We start from the raw sequence: 25,557 nt of genomic DNA on the forward strand, positions 1-25,557 counted from the left end.
AGGAAGTGGTCGGTGATCAAAAAGGTTTTAGGAATCACTCATCTAGAATCAAACAGTGGCTGCATACAATAAGCATACAGTACCTTTCACTTTTAGATTGGCAGAACATTTTGCATTGGCACCCTGGAATGAAACCTCTCCAGACTGGGACACTTTGCAGTTGTACAAAGTTAAGATGTGTTTAGCACCATCCTCAATTATTTCAACATCCTATTGCCACAAAGACAAAAATACAGTTATGCCATTCACACAAATGTTACATTTGTTAGCATTTCAGATAGTTTTAGTAGCCTTACAGGTGACGGGGAGAGTACTTCTCCCTGCAGCTTCCACTGGCCATGTACATCATCTTCAGAAATTTCCACTTCAAAACGAGCTGTCTCACCATCAAACAGCTCAACACCATACATGGGTCGTACCACTTTGATGTCACGAGCTGAAGTTAATACAAAAAAAAAAATTCAATCAAACAACTCCATCACCTGTAAATGCTGAAAGTTTTCAGGTAGGTGTGTAGATCAATCTGAAGCCAAAAAAAAACAACAAACAAAAACACATTTACATTTCATGGGCATAACATTGATCACTGACCTTCAATGTTCATGGTTGCCAAAGTCTTGTCTGTTCCACAGTCACAAACATATAATCCTTTGTCTTTGTCCTCAATTTTCTTGATGTTTAGGATTCTTCTATTACCCTCAGCTTTCATGGTAACCATCTTGGAGGCTTTAATTTCAGTCTCATTGTGGAACCATTTCACAGGAACATCTTTGCTGAGCTCGCAGTCCAGATTGACCTCATCTTTCTCAACTGCAGTGTAATCTTGCAGTTTAACTGTGAAGTAGGCATCTCCCTCTAGATTAAAATAGAAAAAATAAAGTTCAGAGGACCTAATGTACTGTTTGTGAGATAAAACAGCTTGTGTACAAACAAACTGAGATTACAGATTTCAGGATTAATTATCTTACCACCAATACTACCAGCATCATTATCATCAAAATAATAATAATAATAATAATAATAATAAAATGTTACCTAGAACCGTCAGGTTTGCTGTAGTTGATAATCCTTTAGCCTCTGCTTTTATTTGGCAAGTATCATCTAGTGTGACATTCTTGATTTCTAATATATGTTTCTTTCCATCAACATGCGTAAGTACAGTTCTGCTCGGATGCAGTTTTGTTTCATTTTTGTACCATGTCACTGGTACATTGTCATGGGACAATTCAAGCTCAAACCGAGCTGTTTTACCTTCCTTAACAGTTTGATCCGCTATCGGTGAGATGAATTTCAGACGCATACCTATAATTTGTTAATCCATTACAAAACCATTTTAGCTTGGTGATTTTGTGAACAAATTCATTTTCAGAAGACCCCATGATGACTGAAGCATAGCTTGAATGAAAACTTACCCTCAACTGTCAGTTTGGCTGTTGATGTTTTACCCAAGACCTCAATAGTATATTCTCCCTCATCCTCAAATTCACAGTGGTTTATGACCAACATGTGTTTCTTTCCATCATCAATGATATCATATTTTTGGTCTGGTGTTATAATATCAGATCCTCTCAACCACATGACTTTAGGCACATCTTTTGTAATCGTGCACTCAAACTTTGCCTGTTTCTTTTCATGCACAGTAACATCCTTTAATGGGACTGTGAAGTCCATTTCAATTTCTATGGGTGTGAATAACAGTTATCACAAGATAATTATTTTCACCCTCTTTATTTTTTAAATACTCCTTTTCTTGTTTCGACATGCATTTTTATGCTCATCAACAACATACCTTTGACCGTTAACATTGCAGTAGTGATGGCATTCAAAGCTTGGTATGAGACTTCTCCAGCCTGGTCAAGTTGAACATTTTTCAAGGTAAGGAACCTTTTATTTCCTTCAGCTCTGATATCACACGTTTGGGACAAAAGAAAATTGCAATTACTATTGTAAAATAGCCTATAAAGAGCAATGCCTTTTTTAACAATATGCAATCTTACCGGTGATCTTGTCAGAACCTGCCCTCTAAGTTTCCATTCTCCAGGCACATCATCTTCTGAAATTTCAGTATCGAAGTTGGCCTCTTCTTTCTCAACCACCTCTACACTCGCAAGAGGCTTCAAGATCTCAGCTTCACGCTCTATATTTGTGAAATACAAAAAGGGCATTTAAGGGAATACAAAAAAAAATGTATTAATGCAATAACTCATAACGCTGCCTAACACACCTCCAAGAGTGAGTTTTGCTGCATATCTGCGACCCTCAACTTCAATAGCATATTCTCCAACATCACCAGGTTGAGCATTCTTGATTGTAAGAGTCATATCCTTTCCAACCTTTTTCACCTCAGTCTTATCTGTAGGGTCAGTGGGAATTTCTTCATCTCCCTTGAACCACTTCCAGTTAGGAGTATCCTTGTACAGCTCGCACTTGAATGTGGCAGTAGCCTTTGGTTTCACATGCTGGTCCCTCAAAGGTTTTGTTAACCAATCTCTGATTATTTCTGCAAAGGTTAATATTTGGTTTACTTGTGGTTTGGTAAAGAGCAATTAAAAACTAATATAAATGACCATAAAGTTAGTCATACGCATACCAATGACTTTGACGCTGGTTTGTGTCTTGATGTTCTCGCATTCGCAAGTGTAAACACCGGCATCATTGTCATTTGCATCTTGGATTGTCACAGACTGCTGCAATCCAATAACATTGATTTGAATTTTGCCAGGAATTAGCTTGAGCTCTTTTCCGTCTTTCTTCCAAACAACATCCCTTTCTTTGCTCAACTCGCAGGTTAAGTACATTGGCTGTCCCTTAATTACAGACATTTCCTCCTCCAGATTCTTTGTGAACTTCACTGGTAACTCTATTAGATGAAAACCAAACAGAGGAACATCTCAATACATTGGGTATAGTTTTTTTATATATATTTGAACAAGACTAAGCTTGTATATTCAAAGTTTTTACTCATAATCAATGCAGTACCTTCAACAATAAGTTTAGCTGTTGAAGTCTTCTCCTTGTTGCCAAGCTTTGCAACACATGTGTACTCCCCAGTGTCTGAAAGCTGAACATCAATAATAGCCAGTTTGCGATCTTTGCCATCAGATGTGAATTTGTGCTTTGGACTTTCCCTTAGATTGCTTCCATCTTTCATCCAGGTGGTGATAGCAGTAGATGGAGAGATCTGGCACTCAAATACAGCGGAGGAGCCAATGGACTCAGCCTCCTGCAACACAATATCTTTCAGCTCTTTCACAAACTTCAAGGGGACAGCTTTTAGCTGGAAACCAAATGGTGATTCTCCTGGAGGCTTGTCACCACCAGCACCAGGCTTTAGCCCCTACCCCTTCCAGCATCACCAGGAGATGGAGTTTGTCTTGCTGTAATGCAAAAAGATGTTTAAATGGAAAAAATACTTATACACATAGTAAGATTTGCATACCTTTTTTGGCTAAACTGTCATGAGTAATGTATAATGTAAAGCTAAAAATTGCTGAAGGATAAAAAAATCATGCTTTAATAAATCAACCTACGTTTTAAGCCTCTGCCTCTTCCAACTTCCTCTTTAGGCTTCCCCTCTGTACAAAACAAAAATAAATTACTTCTAATTCATGAACATGGAACATGTATTTTAAGTTAAATTAAAATGTCCAGTACTTAACAAACACTTAAAACAAAGGATAAATATTAAACATGGGAATGAAGGGTCATGTAGATGATAGAATCATGCTGCCAATTAATGAGAAGTTAGATGACAAATTGTGATCCCAATGCAATGACTATTTTTACCATCAGTGGTTATATTTCGTAGATCAATGAAGACACACAGATAAACAACGAACAAGATGAAAAGACTGAAAACACACATGCCACAATGAAGACTGAAGAAGATGAAGAAGGAGGCAGACAAGATTTAGCAGTTTTATGTGGATGAACATGAATGTAGACATGGAAATTATCTAGGGTGAAAAAAAAAACAATAGGGAGCTGGATTCCATAGCACGGAAAATGAGGCATTCATTGGTGTAGTTCACAGCCACCCTCTCACCTCGTCTACCCCCTGGCATCCCAGGAGTCTCAAGTGCACCTTCCTCCAAATACCTTTCTTCAGAGCCTTCTGAGCCATAACTCTCTCGAGAAGCAATCTCCCATCCCCATGCTTCTTCGTCATCTTCATATTCAGCTTCAACCTCTTCTTCAAATACTTCTTCTTCGAACTGAGTTGACATTTTTCTTAACTCCACAGCTCCAGGAGACAGCTCCTAGGGCTGGAACCTTCTCTCTTTCAGTGATCTGAAGTTGCTTCAGATTTGTCCTCCGTAGGTGAAGCCGTTTGAGGCACTTTCTTTAAAATAACAGCTTCAATTGAGTCTTTGGGTGAAACCTTGGGCTTCTTTGCCAAATCCTCACTTGGCTTCTTCTGCACAGAGACTGGTTCAGTTGGTTTTGGTTTTTCAACCTTAGGCGAAGGAATCTTTTTAGGCTCTTCTCCACTCTTTGGACGCTCAACAGGTTTTAGAATTACGTCTTCTTTCTCCTCAGCCTCTTTGGGCAAAATGCCCTTTTTGATGACTAATGGCTTTTTCTCATTCTCCTTTGGCGTAATCTCCTTCTTTATTGGCGTAACCTTTTTAGGTGGTATCTTTTTGTCTTCTGCAGGTACAGTCGTTGGTATCTTCTCAACCTCTTTAGCTTTATCTGGAGTTTCCTTACTGTCAACTCTTTTTGGCGGAATACTTGGTTCTGTTTTAATTTGATCTTTTGGTGACCTAGTAAGTGGTGACAGCTCAATTGGTTTTCGTTCCTTTGGCTCTGCAACCTCCTTTTCTTTTGGTGATCCAGCTGAAGGTTTCTTCGGAATTGGTTTTAGTTTAACCATTTCAGGCTCCTGATCTTTAGGTGGAATTTTACCTTTACCTTTAATTAATTTTTCTTCAGGCTCTGTAGGTGCTTCCTCTTTGGGAGGTCTGGTTACAGGCTTAACAGCAACTTCATCTGGCACCTTTTTGTCAGGAAAAAGGGGCTCTTCTTTTTTTGTGATGACATCAGATTCTTTTGGCTTTTTATCCTTTTCAGGTTTGTCTCCTTTCTCAAAGGTAATTGGTTCCCTACTTCTGTCATAACTTATAGGTTCTCTGCCTTTATCTTCTTTTTTAGTGTCTTTTTCAATTTCAGTTGGAGGTTTTACAGGTTTCTCAAATGGTTTTAATTTGATAGAGTCTTCTACTTTTGTGTCTACTGGTAACTTTTTAACCTTTTTTAGTGCTAAGCTAGGTTCCTCTGGTGTATCTTTCTTTGGAACCTTTGCAATTGGTGTCTTTTTTGCTTTTTCTTCTAATTGAGCTTCTGGATTTATCTCAGGTGGTACTTGATCAGGTTCATCGGAAAAATGTTTGTCTACCTCGGGTTGAATTTTCTCAACTCTCTTGGTCACTTCATAAGTCTCATAATGCATTTCTGCCTCATAACTTTCAGTTATCATAACTTCAGTATGAGCCTCAGCATACACTTTTGGACCCTCTTCATATTCCTCCTCTTGTGGTTTGAGCACTTTCCTCAGTTTTACCATTTCCTGATCTTCGTCTTTATCTTTGGACAATCTTGTAGCTTTCTTTAAGGTTGGAATTTCAAATTTTCCCTCTTCTTGCCAATTTAAGAACTTTGCCTTTAGATTTGGAAATGTATGCCATTATAAAGCAAACAATACATAAAAACAACCATAAACACGTCGCATTAAACACACTGACATACTTTTGCCAGTAAAACAAACTAAAACAAGACAAAACATAACAAAAGACTATAGGACACAATCAATAACAGACGAACCAACAAAGATTGTACTGACAACATAAAACATTTCAATACACACAACAAAATTCAATTCCCCAAAAATATTACAAATATAACCAAAGAGAACATATAATTTGAGAAGGCTTCGCCATCTGTGAGAAAAGATTTACATTTTTAAGAATGTAATTATTTTCTTACCTTTCTTTCCTGGAGCAGGTGCAGAAACTGGTCCCTTTTCACCATCTGATTTAGAAAAGTTGTCACAAATGGTTAAAACAAGTCACAACAACAATATTTTTTCATGTAGTGCAAAGAAACTGATCATATTGTTTAGAAAAAGTTTTAGGGGCATTTTTGGTTTATAATGTGAAGCTGTTTTGGTATACATAGCATTTTATGCTCTTCTGTGAGTAACTGGTTGTCAGTTAAACTGCTGAGAGATAAAGAAGACATGCCTTTTCATTAAGTGGAAAGGGGATGCTGTAAGGATCACTTAATAGCTTACACATACCAGAAGCACATACATGACAGACATTGACAGACATTACCACACACCTTACTAAAATTAAGAAAGAATTTACAAAAAAAGATTAAGAAAACACACTCAGAATAAGATTGTGACCTACCTGTTACTAACAAACTTTTTTCAATAAAGATAATTGCCCAAAGATATTTTATAAACAAAGGGAGTATATACTTTAAGAAGAAGAGTTTAAGCTTGAGTACCTTCCACTGCTTCGACAATTGGTACTGGTTCTTCCTTTGGAGCAGGCTTTAGTTTCTCTGGTTCTTTAGGTGTAGGTACTTCAAAAGAAATGTCAAAGACATGATGAGGTTTCTAAACTAGACATACCATTTAGCACAGTACACGGATGCAGACCATAATACCTTTTGTTGGAATTATCTTCTCTTCCTTGGGCTTAGGGATGAGTTTATCTTCAGCTTTCTTTTCGATCTCTTTAACTTAAAATAGTGTTTTTGGCATTAATTCAAGTTGAAAGATATTGAAGATAACGCAATGAAAGAACAGAATCTTTTACACTTCCATCAAGAATTACAGACAGACGCACAAATATAACATGTATGACAGAAAATATGAAGTGATTCACATTATATTTTAAGTAATTATTTGAAGAAAATATGAAGATATTTCATGTGAAAATTTGATTGTATTAAGAATTCACTCACGCAAACAACAAGAATGACATGCGTTTTTAGACTTAACAAAACAAGTTTTAGCCCCTCTAAGAGGTATAACAACAAAACATTGTGACAAGTTATTTTTCTAAATAAGAGTGGTTCACTAAGCATGAACCTTCTGTCATTAAGATGTTTTGTTACAATGACACACACCACATAAATGATACAGAACAACATAAAAACAGGAAAGCAAATGTTAAGTGTATTAAGGCCCTCTATTGAGGTTAGGATGTGCTAAAGAAAAACAAACATATCACAAGCAAAAAAAGTACCTTCTGGGGAAATTTTCTTTGCCTGCGGCAAAGGTTCCTTCTTTCTTTCAGGTTCTGGAGATGGTTTCTTTTCAACTGAAAAAATTTACAAATTTTAAGATGTTATTATGAAAGAAATCAAGTCGTTACAGTATTAAGTGGCAGTGAACCAACAGTAAAACTTTGACCAAAAAAAATGAAATACAACAATATATACATAAAAGATCTGAGTTGACAAAAGCAGGACACACAACAAAAAGAGACCATAATATCATAAAAGAGTTTGCTAAAGAATCCCCACAGTACTCTGTACCTTTTGGGGCTGTGACTTCTTTCACAGAAAGAGGTGTCTTCTCTGGAGATAGTATCTTTTCAGGAGATGGTTTCTTCTCTGGTTCTGCTACTTTACATCACAAATAAAATTGTACATTATAACCTCGAACCTAATTTTTGTAATTTTACCATCAGATTCAACAAACATAATATAAAATATTTCTACACACAAAACAGAGACACAGTGGCTGTAACATTATTTAAGACTTCAAGACAGGACAAAGAAGAGGTTAGTCCGAAAAAAAAAATTCAAAAATGTTTTGGTCACTAAAAAAAGCAAGAGAAATAGACAACTATATGCTGTTTGATGCCGTTATACCTTTTGTAGGGGTTGCCTCTTTCTTTTGTGTAATATTTTCTTCAAGCCTTTTAGATTGAAGAATAACCTCTTTCTTTTGAGGTACTATAGCATCAGGTTTTTTAGTGACAGCAACATTTTCCTTTTTAGGCTGAGCATCATCTTTCCCCTGTGGTTTATGCTCAGAAATGACTCTTTTCTTCCCGTGCATAAGTTCCTCTGTATTAGGAATTGTAACAACCTCCTTTTTTGGCAAATTATCTTCCTTCTCTTCCAGTTTAATTAAGTGGGGCACTTCTTTCTTGTGTGGGATTTCTTCCCTATCAAAGAAGTTAGTAACTTCTGGTGTTTTAAGTGTACTTTCCTCCTCCTTTTTCAGAATTAGTGGATGGGTTTTCTCTTTCCTCTGAGGCACAGTTTCTTCTATATTAGAAAGACTGACCACCTGCTTCCTTTTCAGTGAAACTACAGCTTGCGCTGTGGAAGATATGTCTTCACTCTGATTTACTGTATCGTCATCCTTTTTACGAGGAAGAGGAGACTCTTTCTTTTGAAATACATTTTCCTCCTTCTTTTCAGGAAGAAGAGGAATCTCTTTCTTTTTAACTACAACTTTTTTATTAGGGAGGTAAGACTCTGGTAAAATGTCTTTTCTGGGAAGAATACAAACTTCTTCGTTTTCAGACACAATTTCTTTTTCTATTTTAGAGAGTACATGAATCTCTTTCTCTTTAAACAATATTTCCTCATTCATTTTGGGAGGACAAATAATATCTTGCTTTTCAGGAGCAGTATCCTCATCCTTTCTATCAGAAAGAGGAAAATCTTTTTTTTTGCATATAATATCCTTATCTTTTCTAGACGAAAGAAGAACTTCCTTCTTTTTAGGCAGTTTTCCATCATCAATTCTGGGAAGAAGAACCACATCTTTCTTTTCAAATACAGTTTCCTCTTCTCTGGGAGGAACAGCTTCCTGTTTAAGTAACATTTCTCTATCCTGTTTAGCAGGAAGAGAAAGCTCTTTCTTCTGAAGTGCAATTTTCTGTTCATATTTAAAGGGAAGAGGAACCTCTTTCTTTTTAGATAAAATGTTATCTTCCTCTTTTGGAGTAACCTCTTTCTTTTTTAGGGAAATATCATTGTTTATCTTTGGAGAGACATTATTCTTTTTACACAACTTTTCCTCATTCTGTTCAGCAGGAAGAGGAACCTCTTTCTTTTGAGGTGCAATTTTATCTTCCTTTTTATGGGCAGGAAGAACTTTTTTGTTTTTAGGACAAATTTCTTCAACTTTTCTTGTAGGAAAAGCCATCTCTTTTCTTTCAAATACACTTTCCTCCTCCTTTATGGGAGGAATATCTTTCTTTTTAGGTGACTTTTTATCATCCCATTTAGCAGTAAGGGAACACTCTTTCTTTTGAAGTGCAATGTCCTCCTCCTTTTTATAGGGAAGAGAAACATCTTTATTTTTAGACAATATTTCCTCATCCTTTCTGGGAGGAACATCTTTCTGTTTAAGTAACATTTCTCTATCCTGTTTAGCAGGAAGAGGAAGCTCTTTCTTCTGAAGTGCAATTTCCTCTTCATATTTAAGGGGAAGAGGATCCTCTTTCTTTTTAGATACAATGTTATCTTCCTCTTTTGGAGAAACCTCTTTCTTTTTAGGAGGAGTATCCATGTTTATTTTTGGAGAGACATCTTTTTTTTTACATAACATTTCCTCATTCTGTTCAGCAGGAAGAGGAACCTCTTTCTTTTGAGGTGCAATTTTATTTTCTTTTTTATGGGCAGGAAGAACTTTTTTGTTTTTAGGACAAATTTCCTCAACTATTCTTGTAGGAAAAACCATCTCTTTTCTTTCAAATACAATTTCCTCCTCCTTTATGGGAGGAATATCTTTCTTTTTAGGCGACTTTTTATCATCCCATTTAGCAGTAAAGGAACACTCTTTCTTTTGAAGTGCAATGTCCTCCTTTTTATAGGGAAGAGAAACATCTTTATTTTTAGACAATATTTCCTCATCCTTTCTGGGAGGAACATCTTTCTGTTTAAGTAACATTTCCCTATCCTGTTTAGCAGGAAGAGAAAGCTCTTTCTTCTGAAGTGCAATTTCCTCTTCATATTTAAGGGGAAGAGGAACCTCTTTCTTTTTAGATAAAATGTTATCTTCCTCTTTTGGAGAAACCTCTTTCTTTTTTAGGGAAATATCCTTGTTTATTTTTGGAGAGACATCTTTATTTTTACATAACATTTCCTCATTCTGTTCAGCAGGAAGAGGAACCTCTTTCTTTTGCGGTGCAGTTTTATCGTTTTGTTTATGGGCAAGAACTTTTTTGTTTTTAGGACAAATTTCCTCAACCTTTCTTGTAGGAAAAACCATCTCTTTTCTTTCAAACACAATTTCCTCCTCCTTTTTATAGGAAAGAGAAACATCTTTATTTTTAGACACTATTTCCTCATCCTTTCTGGGTGGAAGAATAATATTTTTCTTATCAACTACAATTTTTTCATCTTTCCTGGGGGGAACATCTTTCTTTACTGTTAACATTTCCTCGTCCTGTTTAGCAGGAAGAGAAACCTCTTTCTTTTGAAGGGAAATTTCCTTTTCCTTTTTATGGGGAGGTGGAACCATTTTCTTCTGAGGTCCAATTTTATCTGCCTTTACATGGGCAAGAGGAACCTCTTTCTTTTGAACCGTTAATTCTTCTTTTGGAGAAGCCTTATCCTTTTCACCAGAAATATCAAACTTTTCTAACTGAAGTACAATTTCATCCTTTTGGGGTACAATTTTTTTCTTTTTAGGGGTAGCAAAAATCTCTTTTTTGGGACCAGCATCAGTCTCTCTCTTCTGAGGTACTTTTTCTTCTCTAACGTCTAATTTACTATCTGCAGCAACTAGGTTTTTATGATCCATGTCCTCAATTAAATCCCCTTTCTCTGCAGACAATAACAGAACAAACTCTGGCTTCTTAGAAGGTTCTTGCACTTTAAAAGAATTTTGTTCAAAAAAAGCTTCTGTAAAAGGAGAATGTGGAAGAATTAATATTGCCTCAGTCTTTGAAACCAATTTTGTTTGTTTTATGATTTTGAAATTGGAGTTCACTGATTACAGAGAGTATAAATAGTACAAATCCCCTAAAACTCTCAGTGACCATAGCTACAATTTCACAATCATAATTTAAGCACGGTATGTCATTTTTATTTTTATTTTTTATCTTACCTGTTATTTCAAGTGTTCTAGATGCTTCAGCACCAGAAAATGTTTCAATCATTCTAAATTCTTCTGAAGACAATACACTTTCTTTTGAAGAATCCCCCAGTTTAGAAATTTGTAAAGTGTCAATTTCTTTGCTATGTTTTCTGTCAAACAGCATTTCTGTTTGTGATGTCTTTTGAGCTTTCTGATGAGTGATATCCTCTTTTGACGCTCCTTCCAAAAGAAATGACTTCACTGCATTTTTCTGATTGTCTGATGGTGTGGCTTCATCCTTCCTCCAGACAGAAATGGATTCTTGAAGATCTTGGATGCGATAAAAAATTTGTATCCAACAATTGAACCAGGAGATTGATTGACAATAGAAAGAATTTTTTAATTCTTCTTCTAAATATACCAAAGGGGTACGCTTAATACTAAACATTTTGAATCGCATGTGTACTTCTTCAGAGAAATAATAATAAAATTAACAAACGTAAAATTAAGAGATGAATCTGGAGAAATTAACTTTAAAGCTTGCTGCACTTAGTAAACGTGATGGGATTTTAACAATATGAAGACAAAGATGATGTTCAAGAGAAAATAGATTACAAAGACTGCAATGGTGCTTGAATTATGTACCTTCAGTCTTCTTATATTTCTTCGGCAGAAAAAGAACTATATCCTGCTTTCTTTGCGGTCCTTCTGTTGTAGATTTTGTCCTTGTTGAATCCAAAGCAACTTAAGAGAGTATGAAATATGTAAGATTCAAATCTTTAAGATCAAGAGATCACTCTAGCGAGTGGTAAGAGGTTAATGAACAAAAATAAGAGCAAACTAGAGCAGGACAAGTGACAAACATAAGGGACTACACAAATACAAAGAAATTACTCCAATAAAATAAAAAGAAGTTCAATAAAAATCATTTCAAAGACAGGAAGGCATAAAGCAAGAGAAGATGTTGCCTGAGATCATTGTACCTTTTGTAGGGGTCACCTCTTTCTTTTGGGGTACAATTTCTTCATCTTTTTTAGCAGGAAGAGGAACTTCTTTCTTTTGAGGCATTATGACCTCTTCTTTTTTAGTGAGAGAAACTACTTCTATCTTTTTAGGTAAAATATCTTCTTTCTCTTCGAGTTTTGTTTTAAAGGATACTTCCCTCTGTAGATGTGCAATTTCTTCTCTGAAGAAAATTTCTTCTCTTTCTTCTTTCAGTTCTACAATTTGCACAGGAGTCATTACTTCCTTCTGTAGACGTGTAATCTCTTCCATGAAGAAAATTTCTTTTTCTTCTTTCTTCTCTGAAATTTGTATAGGAAGTGTCTCTTTCTTTTGAGGTACAATTTCATACTTTTTAGAAGGAAGAGGGACCTCTTTTGTTTTAGGTAATATTTCATCATCCTTTTTAGGGGGAACAGAAACCTCTTTCTTTTTAGAATCAATTGCCTCATCATTTTCAGGAGGAAGAGGAATCTCTTTCTTCTTAGGTTCAATTTCCTCCTTCTTTTTAGGAAGGAGAGGAACCTCTTTCTTTTTAGGTTCACTTGCCTCATCCTTTTCAGCAGGAAGAGGAATATCTTTGTTCTTAGGTTCAATTTCCTCCTTTTTAGGAAGAAGAGGAACCTCTTTCTTTTTAGGTTCAATTGCCTCATCCTTTTCAGGAGGAAGAAGAATCTCTTTGTTCTTAGGTTTAATTTCCTCCTGTTTAGGAAGAAGAGGAAACTCTTTCTTTTTAGGTTCAATTGCCTCAGCCTTTTTAGCAGGAAGAGGAATTTTTTTCTTTCGAGGTGCAACTTCATCCTTTTTAGGAGGAGGAGGAACTTCTTTCATTTTAGGTAATATTTCCTTATCCTGTTTAGCAGGAAGAGGAACATCTTTCTTTTGAGGTACAACTTCCTCCTTTTTAGGAGGAAGGGGGACCTCTTTCTTGTCTTCCTTTTGATGGATAGGAACAGTCTCTTTTGTAGGCAATTTGTCTATCATTTCTTCTTTTTTAAGAACAGCAACAGTCTCTTGCTTCTGCACTTTGTGCTCTTTATCTTCTAATTTTTGAACAGCAGTATCTGTTTTCTTATAACCTATTTCCTCTGTCAAGTCTTCTTTCTGTTTAGCCAATAGCAAAGGGGCCTCTTGCTTCTTGGAAGGTTCTTGTACTTAGAAAGAATATTAAAGTTAAGAACAATGCTTCAAATCGCACTGTATTAAGAGTGAGACAAGATGAGTGAAAGATTATTTAAATATAAAAGACCTAAGATACATAAGAAACCAAGAGATAAGATGTAAAAGATCTGGTAGAAGCTACCGAGAATACACTCAACCCCAATAACATTGCAGGACAAAGACAGTAACAAACAAAACCCACTGTAAGTCATGTCTTCCTCATAAGAGTGTGGCTAGTTAATAAAGAAACAAACATACAACAGAAAACAGACTTATATACTAAACCTAGTATGCATCTATACCTTTCTTTGGGAGTTCTTCAACTGTAATCACTTGCTCAGGTTTAGATGGGGGTTTCTTTGGTGGTTCTTGAATTGTTGGTTTTGGTTTCTTTTCTTCCACAAGAACTTTAAAGAACAGTACCCAATAAAGACATACGCTCAAGCCCAATACAATTGCAGGCAGAAAACATTAACAAATGCCACTTTAAGGTCATGTGTTCATCAGAAGAGTGTGGCAAATTAATAAAGATAAACACAGAAATGATCCCTACATACAAAAGGGGAGTCTATACCTTTCTTTGGAGGTTCTGCCTCAGGAACTTTAATTGTTTCAGCAGGTTTAGCTGGCACTTTCTTTGGAGGTTCTGGAATTGTAGGTTTTGGCTTTTCCTCCACAAGAACTTTAAAGAACATGCATTGTATGGTTTAAAGACTCACACTTGCACACTTGAAAGAACACATAATATCACACATAACATGCTTCTTAATGGAAGCTGAACAATTGCACAACAAAGACAGGTACAGTATATGAAAACCTGAAGCCAAAACAATTAAGCATACACAAGAATACATAATATGTGTACAAAATTAAAGTAATACTGCAGGACGAAGACATTAACAAAAAAGCCAATGTATATTCATGTGTACCTAATAAGAGTGTGGCTATAAGATATAAACACACATACAATAGAAAACAGCACAAAATGTGAATCTATACCTTTCTTTGGAGGTTCGTCCACTGGAACTGCAATGGCTTCAGGTTTAGCTGCCAGTTTCTTTGGTGGTTCTGGCTTCTTTTCTTCCACAAGAACTTTAAAGGGCATGCATTGCATGGTTTAAAGATTCATTTTCAAAAGCACATGGCAAAGAACAAACACAATGTCACATAAAACATGCTTCCTAGTGGACAGTTACAACAACTGAGACAGGTATATAAAAAGAATATACAATATAAACAACAAACATTAAACATAATGAGAGTACATCAACAACAAAAACAAACAGTAATAATGTAGAACAAACACATTAACATAAAAGCCATGTGTTCCTCAAAATAGTAAAAAAGGAACACAGCCCTACCTACAAAAAGTGAACCTATACCTTTTTTTGGAGGTTCTTCTACTGGAACTGCAAGAGCTTCATCAGCTTTAGCTGGCACTTTCTTAGATGGTTCTTGAACTGGTGGTTTTGGTTTCTTTTCCTCCACAAGAACTTAAAGAACATGCATTGTATGGTTTAATTATTTTCAAAGGCATACATGAAAGAACAAACAGTGTCACATATAACACACTTCTTAACAGAAGCTGGACAACTGCACATCAAACACAGGTATATGCAACCCAAGAAACCCACACAAAATACAATGTATGCAATGAACAGTACATAATAAGAAGAATTCAACAAAAACCAGTTAGGATATATTTCAGGATAAAGACATTGAATTAAAAGACATTGTAAGTCATGTGTTCCATATAAGAATTTGTTTTCTAAATAAAGGAACATACATACAACAGAAACAAAGTGAGTCTATAAAGTACCTTTCTTTGGAGGTTCTTCCACTGGAACAGCTATGGCTTGTTCAGGTTTAGCTGGCACTTTCTTTGGTGGTTCTGGAATTGTTGGTTTTGGCTTTTCCTCCACAAGAACTTCAAAGAACATGCATTGTATTTAGGTATTTAGGCAAGGTTTAATTTTCAAAAGCACACATCAAAGAACACACAGTGTCACATTCAATGCACTTCCTAGTGGAAGCTGGACAATTGCAACAACAAACGTTATATGAAAAACAAGAATCCCACACAACATGAAGTATAAACAATTAACAGTACCTTTGGCTGTTGGTGGCTCAGGTTTTTTCACAGGCGTGGGCTCAGGCTTTGGCTCAGGTTTAAGTTCAGGCTTAGTCTTTGGTGCAGGTTTAGGCTCTTCAGGTTTAGGTGCAGAAGGCAAAGGAGCTACAGATGCTTCTGGCTGTTGCACTTCTTCATATAACATATTTTTGGAATTAGTACATTTGTAGAGTTTCAGAAGAGTTAAGGCATGAATAAAAACAGAAGTGTAGAAAAGAAAGACAAGACAAATAAAAAAGGACAGACACAAGATTTGACCAATGCTGTTCAAGGTGCAGTAAGATTAAGAACACAAACCAATTAACACCAATTAACATCAATCAACAAAATTAAGAAGGTCACATCTGAAATTAAACAAGACACAAATATCAATTTGTTCACAATATGTTGCTGCAATAACATAAACATTTAAGCAAAGCGTCTACTGTGGATTCACAAGAGGACTTAAAAGAATTTGATTCACTTAAAAGGCATATGCACGTAAGACAGAACAGAAAATAATGATGTGTTCTTTTCATACCTTTTGCTTTGGGGGGTTCAATTGGCTCTGGCAATGTAACTGCAGTAACTATTTCTTCAACAGGCTTTTTGGCTTTTTGGGCAAAAATAATTATAAGTGTTGTAAGAGTATTTAATTGGACATAGAACAAATAAATAAAACTACAACAGAAAATTAACATCACAGATAGAACAGGAATAATGTTTATAAAGAGCCTTACAGACACAAAAAAAATTTATTAAAACATCAATTTATAGACACTAAACAGCACTTGAGCACTTTTGACAGACATTTGCATACCTTTCACAGGTACTTCAGGAATTAATTCCACTGGTTTAGATGGCTCAGGTTCCTCGAATTCTTTGAGAATATTAAGAAAAGTTAACTCTATAATTATTAGTAGCTTCAGCTTTGAAAGCCATCGTGCATAAGCATTAGTGCAAGAATTACAAAGATTATCACTGACATTAACACAGACAAACTGATCCATCCACACAGTGCAGTTTAGAATTATTAAATTAAGAAAATTATTGAAATTAAGAAACATTATTGAAATTAAGAATTCAAAGAGCAAAAAAGAAATGCAAAATATAAATATATGCATAATGTTGTATTTTAAAATGTATTTTTATACAAAAAATGTTCATTTATTTGGAAAGAAGCAAATATTGCAAACATTAAGAGCACACAACACTGATAATGTATGACAAAACAAATTTACGTGAAAGTAGACACATATATTTACAAAGAGACACATAAAAATGACAAAAGTAATGAAATGACGTAAACCTGTTTGCCAACAAGAAGCAAAGCAGCAAGCTATTTCTCTTTCTGTACCTGTCGTTGGAGCCTCCTCTCTCATTCCCAGGGTTTTTCTAACAACAGCCTCTTCAATCGGGACCCTTGGGGCTGATGAGACAAAGAAAGTCCTTAGAATAAATCACCCTAATTACCATAAAAACTGACTATGGAGAAACAAAATGGAGACTATGGAGACACAAAAACTTAATAAGTTCAGAAATATTCACGTTGGTAAAGTCACACAGATAAACAAAGTCAGACTGGAAAATAACTGACAAAACACAACCGCATAAACAGCAAAACTTAATGGTACTTTGGATGGACAGAATGAAAACAAATGAAGATACAGGCATTAAAATGAATGACACAAATACATACAAGACATATAAATATATTATTTGGCAAAGAAAAGTGGAAAGAGGGTTAGAAAATATATGTGTAGACTCAAAAGCTCTCAGTAATACCTGTGACTGATATTTCCTCTACAACACTCTCCACTGTCCAGCTCACATACTCTGGTAAAGGGTAAAAAGTTGTTACACGTGTCCAAAGACGAATACTTCAAATATTGATGTTATTTCGTTATTTCACGCAAGATGTTGGGAAAGACACAAAACAAAACTGTTAAAGAAAAATGTTATTCCTTTTAATTTCTTTTGTTGTCGAACAGATACAGTAAATGGTTAAAAAAGATTAAGTTAAATGATTTTCATAGTGAATTAACTTTTGTCAGTTGGGGTGATGCGAAAAAGTTTTATTCTCATAATTATGCAGTTTACCTTGTGTTTCCATTTTTTCTTCTGAATGGTAATATTCCATGGAGGATTCAGCTTTAAAAATAATAAATGTGTGAGTAACTATCACTCATTTTGAGAATAGAGGTTTATGTATTTTTCTAAGTAATTTTACTAAAATCTGAACCTTACCTTCAATGGTTAATGTAGCTGCTTCGGGCACTTGTATTGATGTATCTGGGATGTCTGTGTGAGTATTATTTAATATTTACAGATTTTGTTTTATTTAATAAACTGGTGAAATAATCTGTCAATATGCACTATAGGTGTTAAAAGCTTAAAAAATGTCACATACTTACCATAAGGTACCCTTTCTATATCAATTTCTGAGAAAAAATAGAAAAAAATAACTGTAAGGAGGCTTCATATTTTAAGGACTGTTAGTTAAGTAAATTCTGGAGCACGACAGCTGTACCGACCTTTGCCTGACAGGTAAAGCTCAGCTGTACTTTTAGCCTCACCCCTGGGCTCCAATCTGACAATGACCGAGTACACGCCTAAAGGATTATTCATTCGGTTAAATGGGCGTTTTTATGTAATATTATTACAACGAAAAATGGTCCTTCACTGGAACTCCACAAACCTTCATCGGCAGAGGTAACGTTGCGGATGATCATGAAGTGGCGTCGCCCTTCACTTTGGAAGGTATATTTGGGACTCTCTTTAAGCTCCCAAGTGTCCTTATACCATGTTACAATAGCATTGTCAAAAGACACCTCACACTCAAATGTGGCTGACTGATGTTCTCGCACCACAATGTTCTGGATGCGTTTGGTGAAATGTATTTGCTCGGCTAGAAAAAGATAACGCAATGTGGATGATTAGGACTAGAACCTAAGGTGGAAACCTTTTTTGATAAAGAAAGCCAGGGAAATGTAAAAATATCCCTGGCATTTAAAGAAAGAAGAGTTTTTCCATGAGAAGTGAAGAAGAAGAGGTCACAGATGATGATTAAAGAGGTTAGTAGAGAATTTACAGTAAGCGTAAGTCTGACAGGGAATCTATACAAACCTTCGATCCAAAGATTTGCAGTTGTTTCAAGATTTTTATATTTGCAGGTATATTCTCCTTGGTCTTCAGGTCTAACATCTTTGATTGAGAGCTTCTGAGTGTAATTTGCCACAGCAAATGTGTATCTGCTGTGGGGCTCTAAAAGCTTCCCATTTTTAAACCACTGGGTTTTTACATTAGGTACAGAGAACTGGCAAGTCAATGTACAAGTCTGGCCTTCCTTACCAGCCACATCCTGCATACGCTGTTCCACTTCAGCTTCTGCAGAAAGAATAAAGGTCAATATTGTAAAAATGTACAGTATAAGATATAGTTTAGTGCTTTCACTAAACTCAAATGATGTTACTACATACCAAGCACTATCAGTTTGGCACTGGAGATATGTGGGCCACACACAATACGATAATTGCCCTCATCTCTCATCTGACAATCCTTTATCTTTAAGATGTGACGATCACCCACAATTTTGATGTCATACTTGTCACTACTGTCAAGTTTCTGGGTTCCTTTGTACCAGGACAGTGTGATTTCGGGGTAGTTAATCTTGATTTCACATTCAAACACAGCTTCCTTCTTGACAGTAGTTGTCTGGTCCGTGATATCATGTATCACAGTGACAGGCTGCACAGAAAAGAAAAGAATACATTAAAACTCTGTAAATGACATATACTGGATCCCCCACCTGCCAAAAAAAAATTACATTACATGGACATTAAACAAAGTTGTTTGATTTGCTGTTGCATTGCTTGTTATATTGCACTGGGCTGTGTTGTGGAAAAAGTCAGTTTAGCATGGATATTTTACATTTCTTTTTTTATATTTTGGCACTATGTATAAATCAAGGTACTTCAATGCTCCTCTGACTGTTTGCTTTATGTAGTGCTTTGAAGATACCATGCATAAATAAATGGTTTCATAATTATTTTCATAATTTTCTCTTCAGAAGTGGGTATAATGTTAAATGTTAAATTTTTATACTGTTTTCTTTAAGATGCTTCTGTATTATTTGCCCAGCTTGTCATAATAACAAATGCCCAACTCTGAGGTATGGGCTTCCCAGATACACTTGCAGGCAGCATAACCTACACAAAACTAAGATGTCTAAAGCAGATAATGTTACAAATGACACATGTGGTTTAACTATAGACATCTTTCACTAAAGTTTGATGACCAGAAAGTCTCATTTTTAACAGTATATCAGAGTATCATTAAATATTCAATAAGATTTGCGAACCTTTTTATTTGATAAGTATGCTTGAGGTATAATTCTTTCAAACATAAGCCACTTGGTTTTATTTTCTGTTATACAGTATAATGTTAAGGTTCAAGGTGCCTGGGGTAAGAGATGCCTTTAAAATCATTTTTATGTAAACCACTAGATGGCATAAAAACATGGCGTAGCACTTGCCAAAAATATATTTTTCTGCAATTATACATTTTAGACCAAGTGAATAGCACATTTGTTCTCAAGGATGGCCTTTAGCCCCAGTGTACCTTAATGTAAAGGTATGTAAAAACATGAATTTAATACAAAAAACAATTAGATTTCAAACCTCTGTTTGTTCCATCCTCTTCTGCAAATCAGCAACAAGTTTAGCTAAATCTTCCTCAGACTCTCTTGCACCACTTTCCACTTCCTGAAATGTAAAAAAATCCAAGCATTTAAACAATTACTATAACTTGCTTTCATTCCTGGCTTGAAATGTGAGTTACTGAAAGTTAAATATCACTAGAACCTTGCTTTAATTCTTTGAGTTGCTAAATTTAAGTAAAAGTATGAACACTATCAATTAAGAGGTATATTATCATGTGGCAAATAAATGTTTGTTAAACGCTTAAAGTTAAAGTGCACTCTGTTAATTTGATTTAAAACAAAATATCATAGAAATAAATCACTAAATTGTTACATGCTTGGTCTTCTAAAAGAAAATATGTGATGCTCTTATACTGTTATCTGAATCAATCTTACCGGTCTTCCACTTTCGTGTTCTTTTTCCTTCTTCAGAAACTCAATAGCTTGAAGGAGACCCCGGTAGTCTGTGATGCCATACATGCGAGCATATTTCTCATACTCTTTAGGATCAACATTTCTAAGCAACTCAACAATGTCAATATCCTTTTCCTCTTTAGGGCTTTTCTGCTTTGATGGAGTCCTGTTAAAACAACACAATTTAGGCAATCATTCAATAGTCATCACACTAAATTAGTGTTTCACAGCTTGTACTGCTTATATGTATGCAAAACAAATAACTAATTAGATCATTCAATATAATTTTGATCTATAATTATCTGTTACGCTGATATAATAACAATCATTATTTATAAACTAATTCAGTCATATATTTATTTCTATAACTAATGTTTGTTAAGAGGTGACTTAAAGGGTTGTTTGCAATTAGATAGGTACTTACTTCTTCAGTTTCACCACTTCTAAAGCTTTCTCTTTCTTCTCATCAACATTCAGGTTGGTGCTACACTCAATTTCTCCATGTTTGTTGGAAGCAACACATCTGTACTGACCAGAGTCAGATTTGGTCACCTCTTTGATCTCCATCTTGGACTCTTGGCCCTTTTGTTCAATAATGATTCGACCACCATGGGTCATTTGCCTCCATTTGCCCTTCATCCACTTCACATTGGGAATGGGATCACCACCAACTTTAGCAATGAAGGTAGCTGTACCCTCTGCAAAAACATAAAGCACACATAGCATCAATAAAACATTTTCTACATTTTACTACATTTCACCTCTTAAAAAAGAAAAGGAGAGTCACTTACTCTCTACAATATGGACACTCTTTGGCTCCTCAATGAAGAACAAGTTGTCCAGCTTTTTAACTGCTTCTGGTGGTGAAGGGGCCGCCTGTGCTGGGGCAGGAGCTCCTGGTTTCTCTAAAACTTTTGATGGAATATTGCAGTGAGATACATATATATTTTAACTTAAGATATTCAAGACCCAGGTCTAAAACATCTTAGACAACAAAAACACAAGACCTGTTTACTTTTTTACTAACAGGTGCATGAATAAGAATGCCAAAGAAACATTTGCAAAGCAGCAGATTTGACCAGTTTGTAAGCAACAAGCAAGTACTTGTCCTGACAAAAGTAATCTGTTGTCAGGCCAAGAAAGAACCAGAAGACAGAATCAGATTAATGAAAGAATTAAAGAATAATAATTATTAGAAGATTGTAATATTGTAAAACAGCCAACAGAATGGCAAAGTTAGGATAAAGCAAATAAAAAAAGAAAAAGAAAAGCAGCCAAAAAAGAAAGTATTACCTTGGACAATAAAACACATTGTACCTTACAAACACAAAAAATACCTTTGATAGTGACTTTAGACTTGCAGAATTCACTACCAGCCTCATTGGTTGCTTTACAGAGATAATCTCCAGTATCTGTCTTAGATACACGGATCATCTCCAATGTGGCAGTGCCATCAACAAATGTGATCTTTGTATTTCCAGATGAAGAAAGCTCTCGTCTGTCCTTCATCCACTGAATCTTTAGAGGAGGAGATCCACGTACATGACAGCTGAGGGTGAGTTTTTCACCCTCACTCAAAGTCACCGGTTTAAGAGGCAAGTCAAAGCTTGGTGGTACCTTTTGCTCTGTATTCAGAAAATACAGTAATTATGAGCATATGTTAAATACTTTTTGATACATACATGCATGCATATTAACATACAGACTCATTTATAAAAGGATTTTTTCATACAAGAAAATAGTATGAAATTACAATCTTAATTACATGGCACTCTAAGGTATTTCCAATAATAGTGAATTTGAGCCCCAATGGAATTACCATTTGATACAGTCTCTGTACCACAGTACTGCAACAGCACTTTTTAAGTAATAGCATATTTATAACTAGACAGTTTGACATAGAAACCAGCTGTATACCTGTAATGTTAACTGACACATCATAAGAGGCAGTGCCCGCTTCGTTGGAGATTTTGCACATATATGTTCCACTATCTGACAGTTGAGATTTTTTAATGCTCAGGACAGCCAAGCTGCTCTTGAAGGTTATGTCATAAAAGTCAGAGGTGAAGATTTCTGTGCCATCTTTATACCAGTTGACAGTCAAGGGCTGTGATCCAGCTACACGACCCTCAATCTTCACCAATTTGCCCTCAGTGTCCTCAATCATTGCTGAAGGCTTTTTGGTAAAACTAGGTGGAATTTTCCGTTCTATAGAAAGAACAACAAAGAGAGGTGCTGTTAGACAGAACATACATGATGATGGCAGAAAGTGGTTCTTGCGCCTAAAGCGCATAAAGCAAAAAAAAGAATGCTCAACAGTGCCACCTGTTGGCCTACTGCAAGCAAAGAAAAACATTAATGCAAAGGCATAAAGAACTGAAGAATGCAAAAACAAAGAGCCACAGGTCAGTCCCAAGACAATGAAGACACAGTCACACTGAAAAGCCGTGACAAAATACCTTTCACAGAAACCTCTGTGGAACAAGAATCCTTTCCAATATCATTACTAGCATGGCAAGAATAACGACCAGAGTCTGCCTTATCAGCTTTCAAAATTGTCAAATGTGGGGTGTTATCCACACATGATATCTTATAATTGCCCCCTGTGCGGATGTCTTTGTGATCCTTGGACCAAGTGATTTTTATTGGCAATGATCCCGTCATGTGGCATTCCAGTTCTACAGTATCTCCCACTGTCACATCCACAGGTATGAGCTTTTTATCAAACACAGGTGGATATCTTGGCTCTGTAGAGTTAAATAGAAATAACAGCACAATTGTACAGTCATGGTAAAACATTTAATTCAGTGTGTTTCACAACACAAGAAACACATTTAATCAGAGAACAATATGAAAGAAATAAACAGACCTTGAAGGGTGAGCTTGGCTCTACAAGAAGCAGTTCCGACACTATTAGTTGCTACACAAGTATATTCCCCAGAATGTCTCATTTCACCTTTGGCTATCTTTAGGACAGCAGAGTTATCATCAAAAGACATTGTGTATTCTGATTCGCTCCTAAGAGCTTCACCATCTTTGAGCCAAGAGATCTCCATAGGAGAAGATCCTGCAACACGACATTCAAACTGGACAGGCTGTCCTTCAATTTGTGTAATGCTAGTAATCTTTTTAGGGAAAGACGGTGGTGTTTTCACATCTGAAAAGCAAAACATTTAGCAAAATAAATTGATACTGGTGTGCAGTGCAATCAAAACATTTATGGTATTTAAGAGAGCTCTGAAGAGAAGTTAGCATCACCTTGTACAGTTAAGAGACAGCTTGAAGATGCAAATCCTATGCTGTTTTCTGCCTTACATGTGTATTCACCAATGTCAGATTTGGCAACTTTAGCTAGTTTCAGACAGGCAGTGCCTTTGGTGAACTCCATCTTACAGTTTGGAGAAGACCGCACTTTGCCATCTGCCTTGAACCATGACACTTTAATTTCAGGAGTGCCACCAATCTGGCATTTCAGACAAACTGCATCACCTGCAGTGACTTCCATGGGCTCCAAACTCTCAATAAAGAAAGGTGGTTCTAAAAGTAACAAAATATGTATACATACCATGAAGACAAGCATGTACATTTTGCTTTTTCATTGTACTTATATTGAGCAATTTCACTCAATAACAAACCTAAGATGGACACTGCTGCTTCACAAGTGTCATGTCCAGCATCATTGGAAACCTCACAAGTGTATTTTCCAGCAGCCTCTTTGTCACTGTTTAGACACTCAAGGATGCAGGAACTCTCAGTGGTTGTAATGTTGTACTTGTAAGAGGAATAAATCTCCTGGCCATCTTTATGCCATTTCACAAGAATCTTTGGGCTTCCCGCATATGCACATTCAAGTATTAGAGACTTGCCCATTTCGACAGACAGATTCTTGAGCTTCTTGACAAAGTGTGCAGCCTCTGAACGATAGATGGCATATTATATATGTGAGACACAAAGTTCCGTTATAACAAGTATTCAAGAAATAGTTACATATATGTTAACTAAATTAAAACTAACCTTTGACAAAAAGGTTCACAGGGCAATTTTCCTTTCCTGCATCATTAATGATCTGGCAAGTGTACTCCCCAGCATGAGATTTATCAATGTTGTAGAGCTCCAGAATTGCATTATCTCCTTTTAAAGCAATCTCACAGCTTCTCCCAGACACTATTTCTTTACTGCCTCTAAACCATTTCAGTTTCATTGGGGTACTTCCTTGAACAGTTGCTGTAAAGGTGACATTTGTGCCTGGGAGGGCTTCCACGGGTTGAGGTGTGGTCACAAAAGATGGTGGTTCTATAGCAAGTACATTGAGGAGAAAATTTTGAAATGTGCCTTTGCCAATTTACATACATTTGTTACTTATTTTACATGATTCTGCAGCCAAACACCAACCTTTAACAACTAAGGAAGCAGATGTCTCTGCAGTTCCTGCACTGTTCACTGCTTTACATTTGTATGTGCCAGAGTCTGAAAGTTTCAAAGTTGGCACTTTCAATGTGCAGGTATTCTCAGCAAATGTAATCTCATAGTTTGGCCCACTTTTAATCTCCTCTTCATTATGGTACCAAGAGATGGTGAGAGGTGCAGACCCTGAGGCTTTGCAGTCCATTTCAACAGATTTGTCAACAATACTCTGTGTGTCCTTCAGTTTTCGTGAGAATGAAGGAGGAACAATTTTGTCTGTTTAACGAAAACAACATATTTAGCTTTTGAATTTATAAGAATCCTAAGATTGTAACGAATATTAAATACAAGAAAATTGAACATTACTGACCAAAAACAGTAAGGTGCATTTTGCAGCTATCACTGCCAACTTCATTCTTGATTTCAAATGTGTATTCTCCAGTGTCACTTTTCTCTGTTGACAATAGCTTAAGACTGGAGATCATTTTTGAGAATGTGATTTTGTATTTCCTGCCTGAAGACAACTCCACACCATCTTTGTACCATTTTGGCTTAAGTTCTGGAGTTCCGGACACAGTGCACTCTAAGACTGCGGCCTCACCAGCAGTTACACTGATTGACTCTGTCTTATCCACAATTGCAGCAGGTTCTAGAAATTTAGAAGCGTAATTTTGTTAATTATGATAAATTTTTGAATATATATATATA

At 35.9% G+C, this 25,557-nt stretch overlaps 1 protein-coding gene across 1 annotated transcript in view; it reads right to left on the minus strand.

Moving 5' to 3' along the window:
* Positions 1-25,557, minus strand: part of LOC122351560 (titin-like) — a 152,005-nt gene that overhangs the window by 86,106 nt on the left and 40,342 nt on the right. The window contains 47 exon segments of the mRNA XM_043248710.1: positions 84-210; positions 297-436; positions 592-855; positions 1,036-1,302; positions 1,413-1,679; positions 1,790-1,916; positions 1,998-2,137; positions 2,225-2,500; positions 2,591-2,860; positions 2,980-3,333; positions 3,336-3,377; positions 3,531-3,575; positions 5,986-6,030; positions 6,514-6,591; positions 6,676-6,750; positions 7,260-7,334; positions 7,552-7,641; positions 13,525-13,629; positions 13,797-13,904; positions 14,222-14,314; positions 14,605-14,715; positions 15,042-15,149; positions 15,333-15,485; positions 15,874-15,945; positions 16,153-16,212; positions 16,690-16,761; positions 17,118-17,168; positions 17,433-17,483; positions 17,580-17,633; positions 17,747-17,773; positions 17,867-17,944; positions 18,031-18,240; positions 18,459-18,719; positions 18,812-19,079; positions 20,012-20,095; positions 20,428-20,611; positions 20,870-21,143; positions 21,237-21,356; positions 21,783-22,070; positions 22,363-22,653; positions 22,905-23,192; positions 23,315-23,602; positions 23,704-23,982; positions 24,081-24,359; positions 24,460-24,738; positions 24,838-25,125; positions 25,220-25,498. Of these exon segments, the coding sequence (XP_043104645.1) occupies positions 84-210; positions 297-436; positions 592-855; positions 1,036-1,302; positions 1,413-1,679; positions 1,790-1,916; positions 1,998-2,137; positions 2,225-2,500; positions 2,591-2,860; positions 2,980-3,333; positions 3,336-3,377; positions 3,531-3,575; positions 5,986-6,030; positions 6,514-6,591; positions 6,676-6,750; positions 7,260-7,334; positions 7,552-7,641; positions 13,525-13,629; positions 13,797-13,904; positions 14,222-14,314; positions 14,605-14,715; positions 15,042-15,149; positions 15,333-15,485; positions 15,874-15,945; positions 16,153-16,212; positions 16,690-16,761; positions 17,118-17,168; positions 17,433-17,483; positions 17,580-17,633; positions 17,747-17,773; positions 17,867-17,944; positions 18,031-18,240; positions 18,459-18,719; positions 18,812-19,079; positions 20,012-20,095; positions 20,428-20,611; positions 20,870-21,143; positions 21,237-21,356; positions 21,783-22,070; positions 22,363-22,653; positions 22,905-23,192; positions 23,315-23,602; positions 23,704-23,982; positions 24,081-24,359; positions 24,460-24,738; positions 24,838-25,125; positions 25,220-25,498 (7,785 nt within the window).

Source organism: Puntigrus tetrazona, chromosome 9 (assembly GCF_018831695.1).
Source record: "Puntigrus tetrazona isolate hp1 chromosome 9, ASM1883169v1, whole genome shotgun sequence".
Taxonomy (NCBI): Eukaryota; Metazoa; Chordata; class Actinopteri; order Cypriniformes; family Cyprinidae; genus Puntigrus; species Puntigrus tetrazona.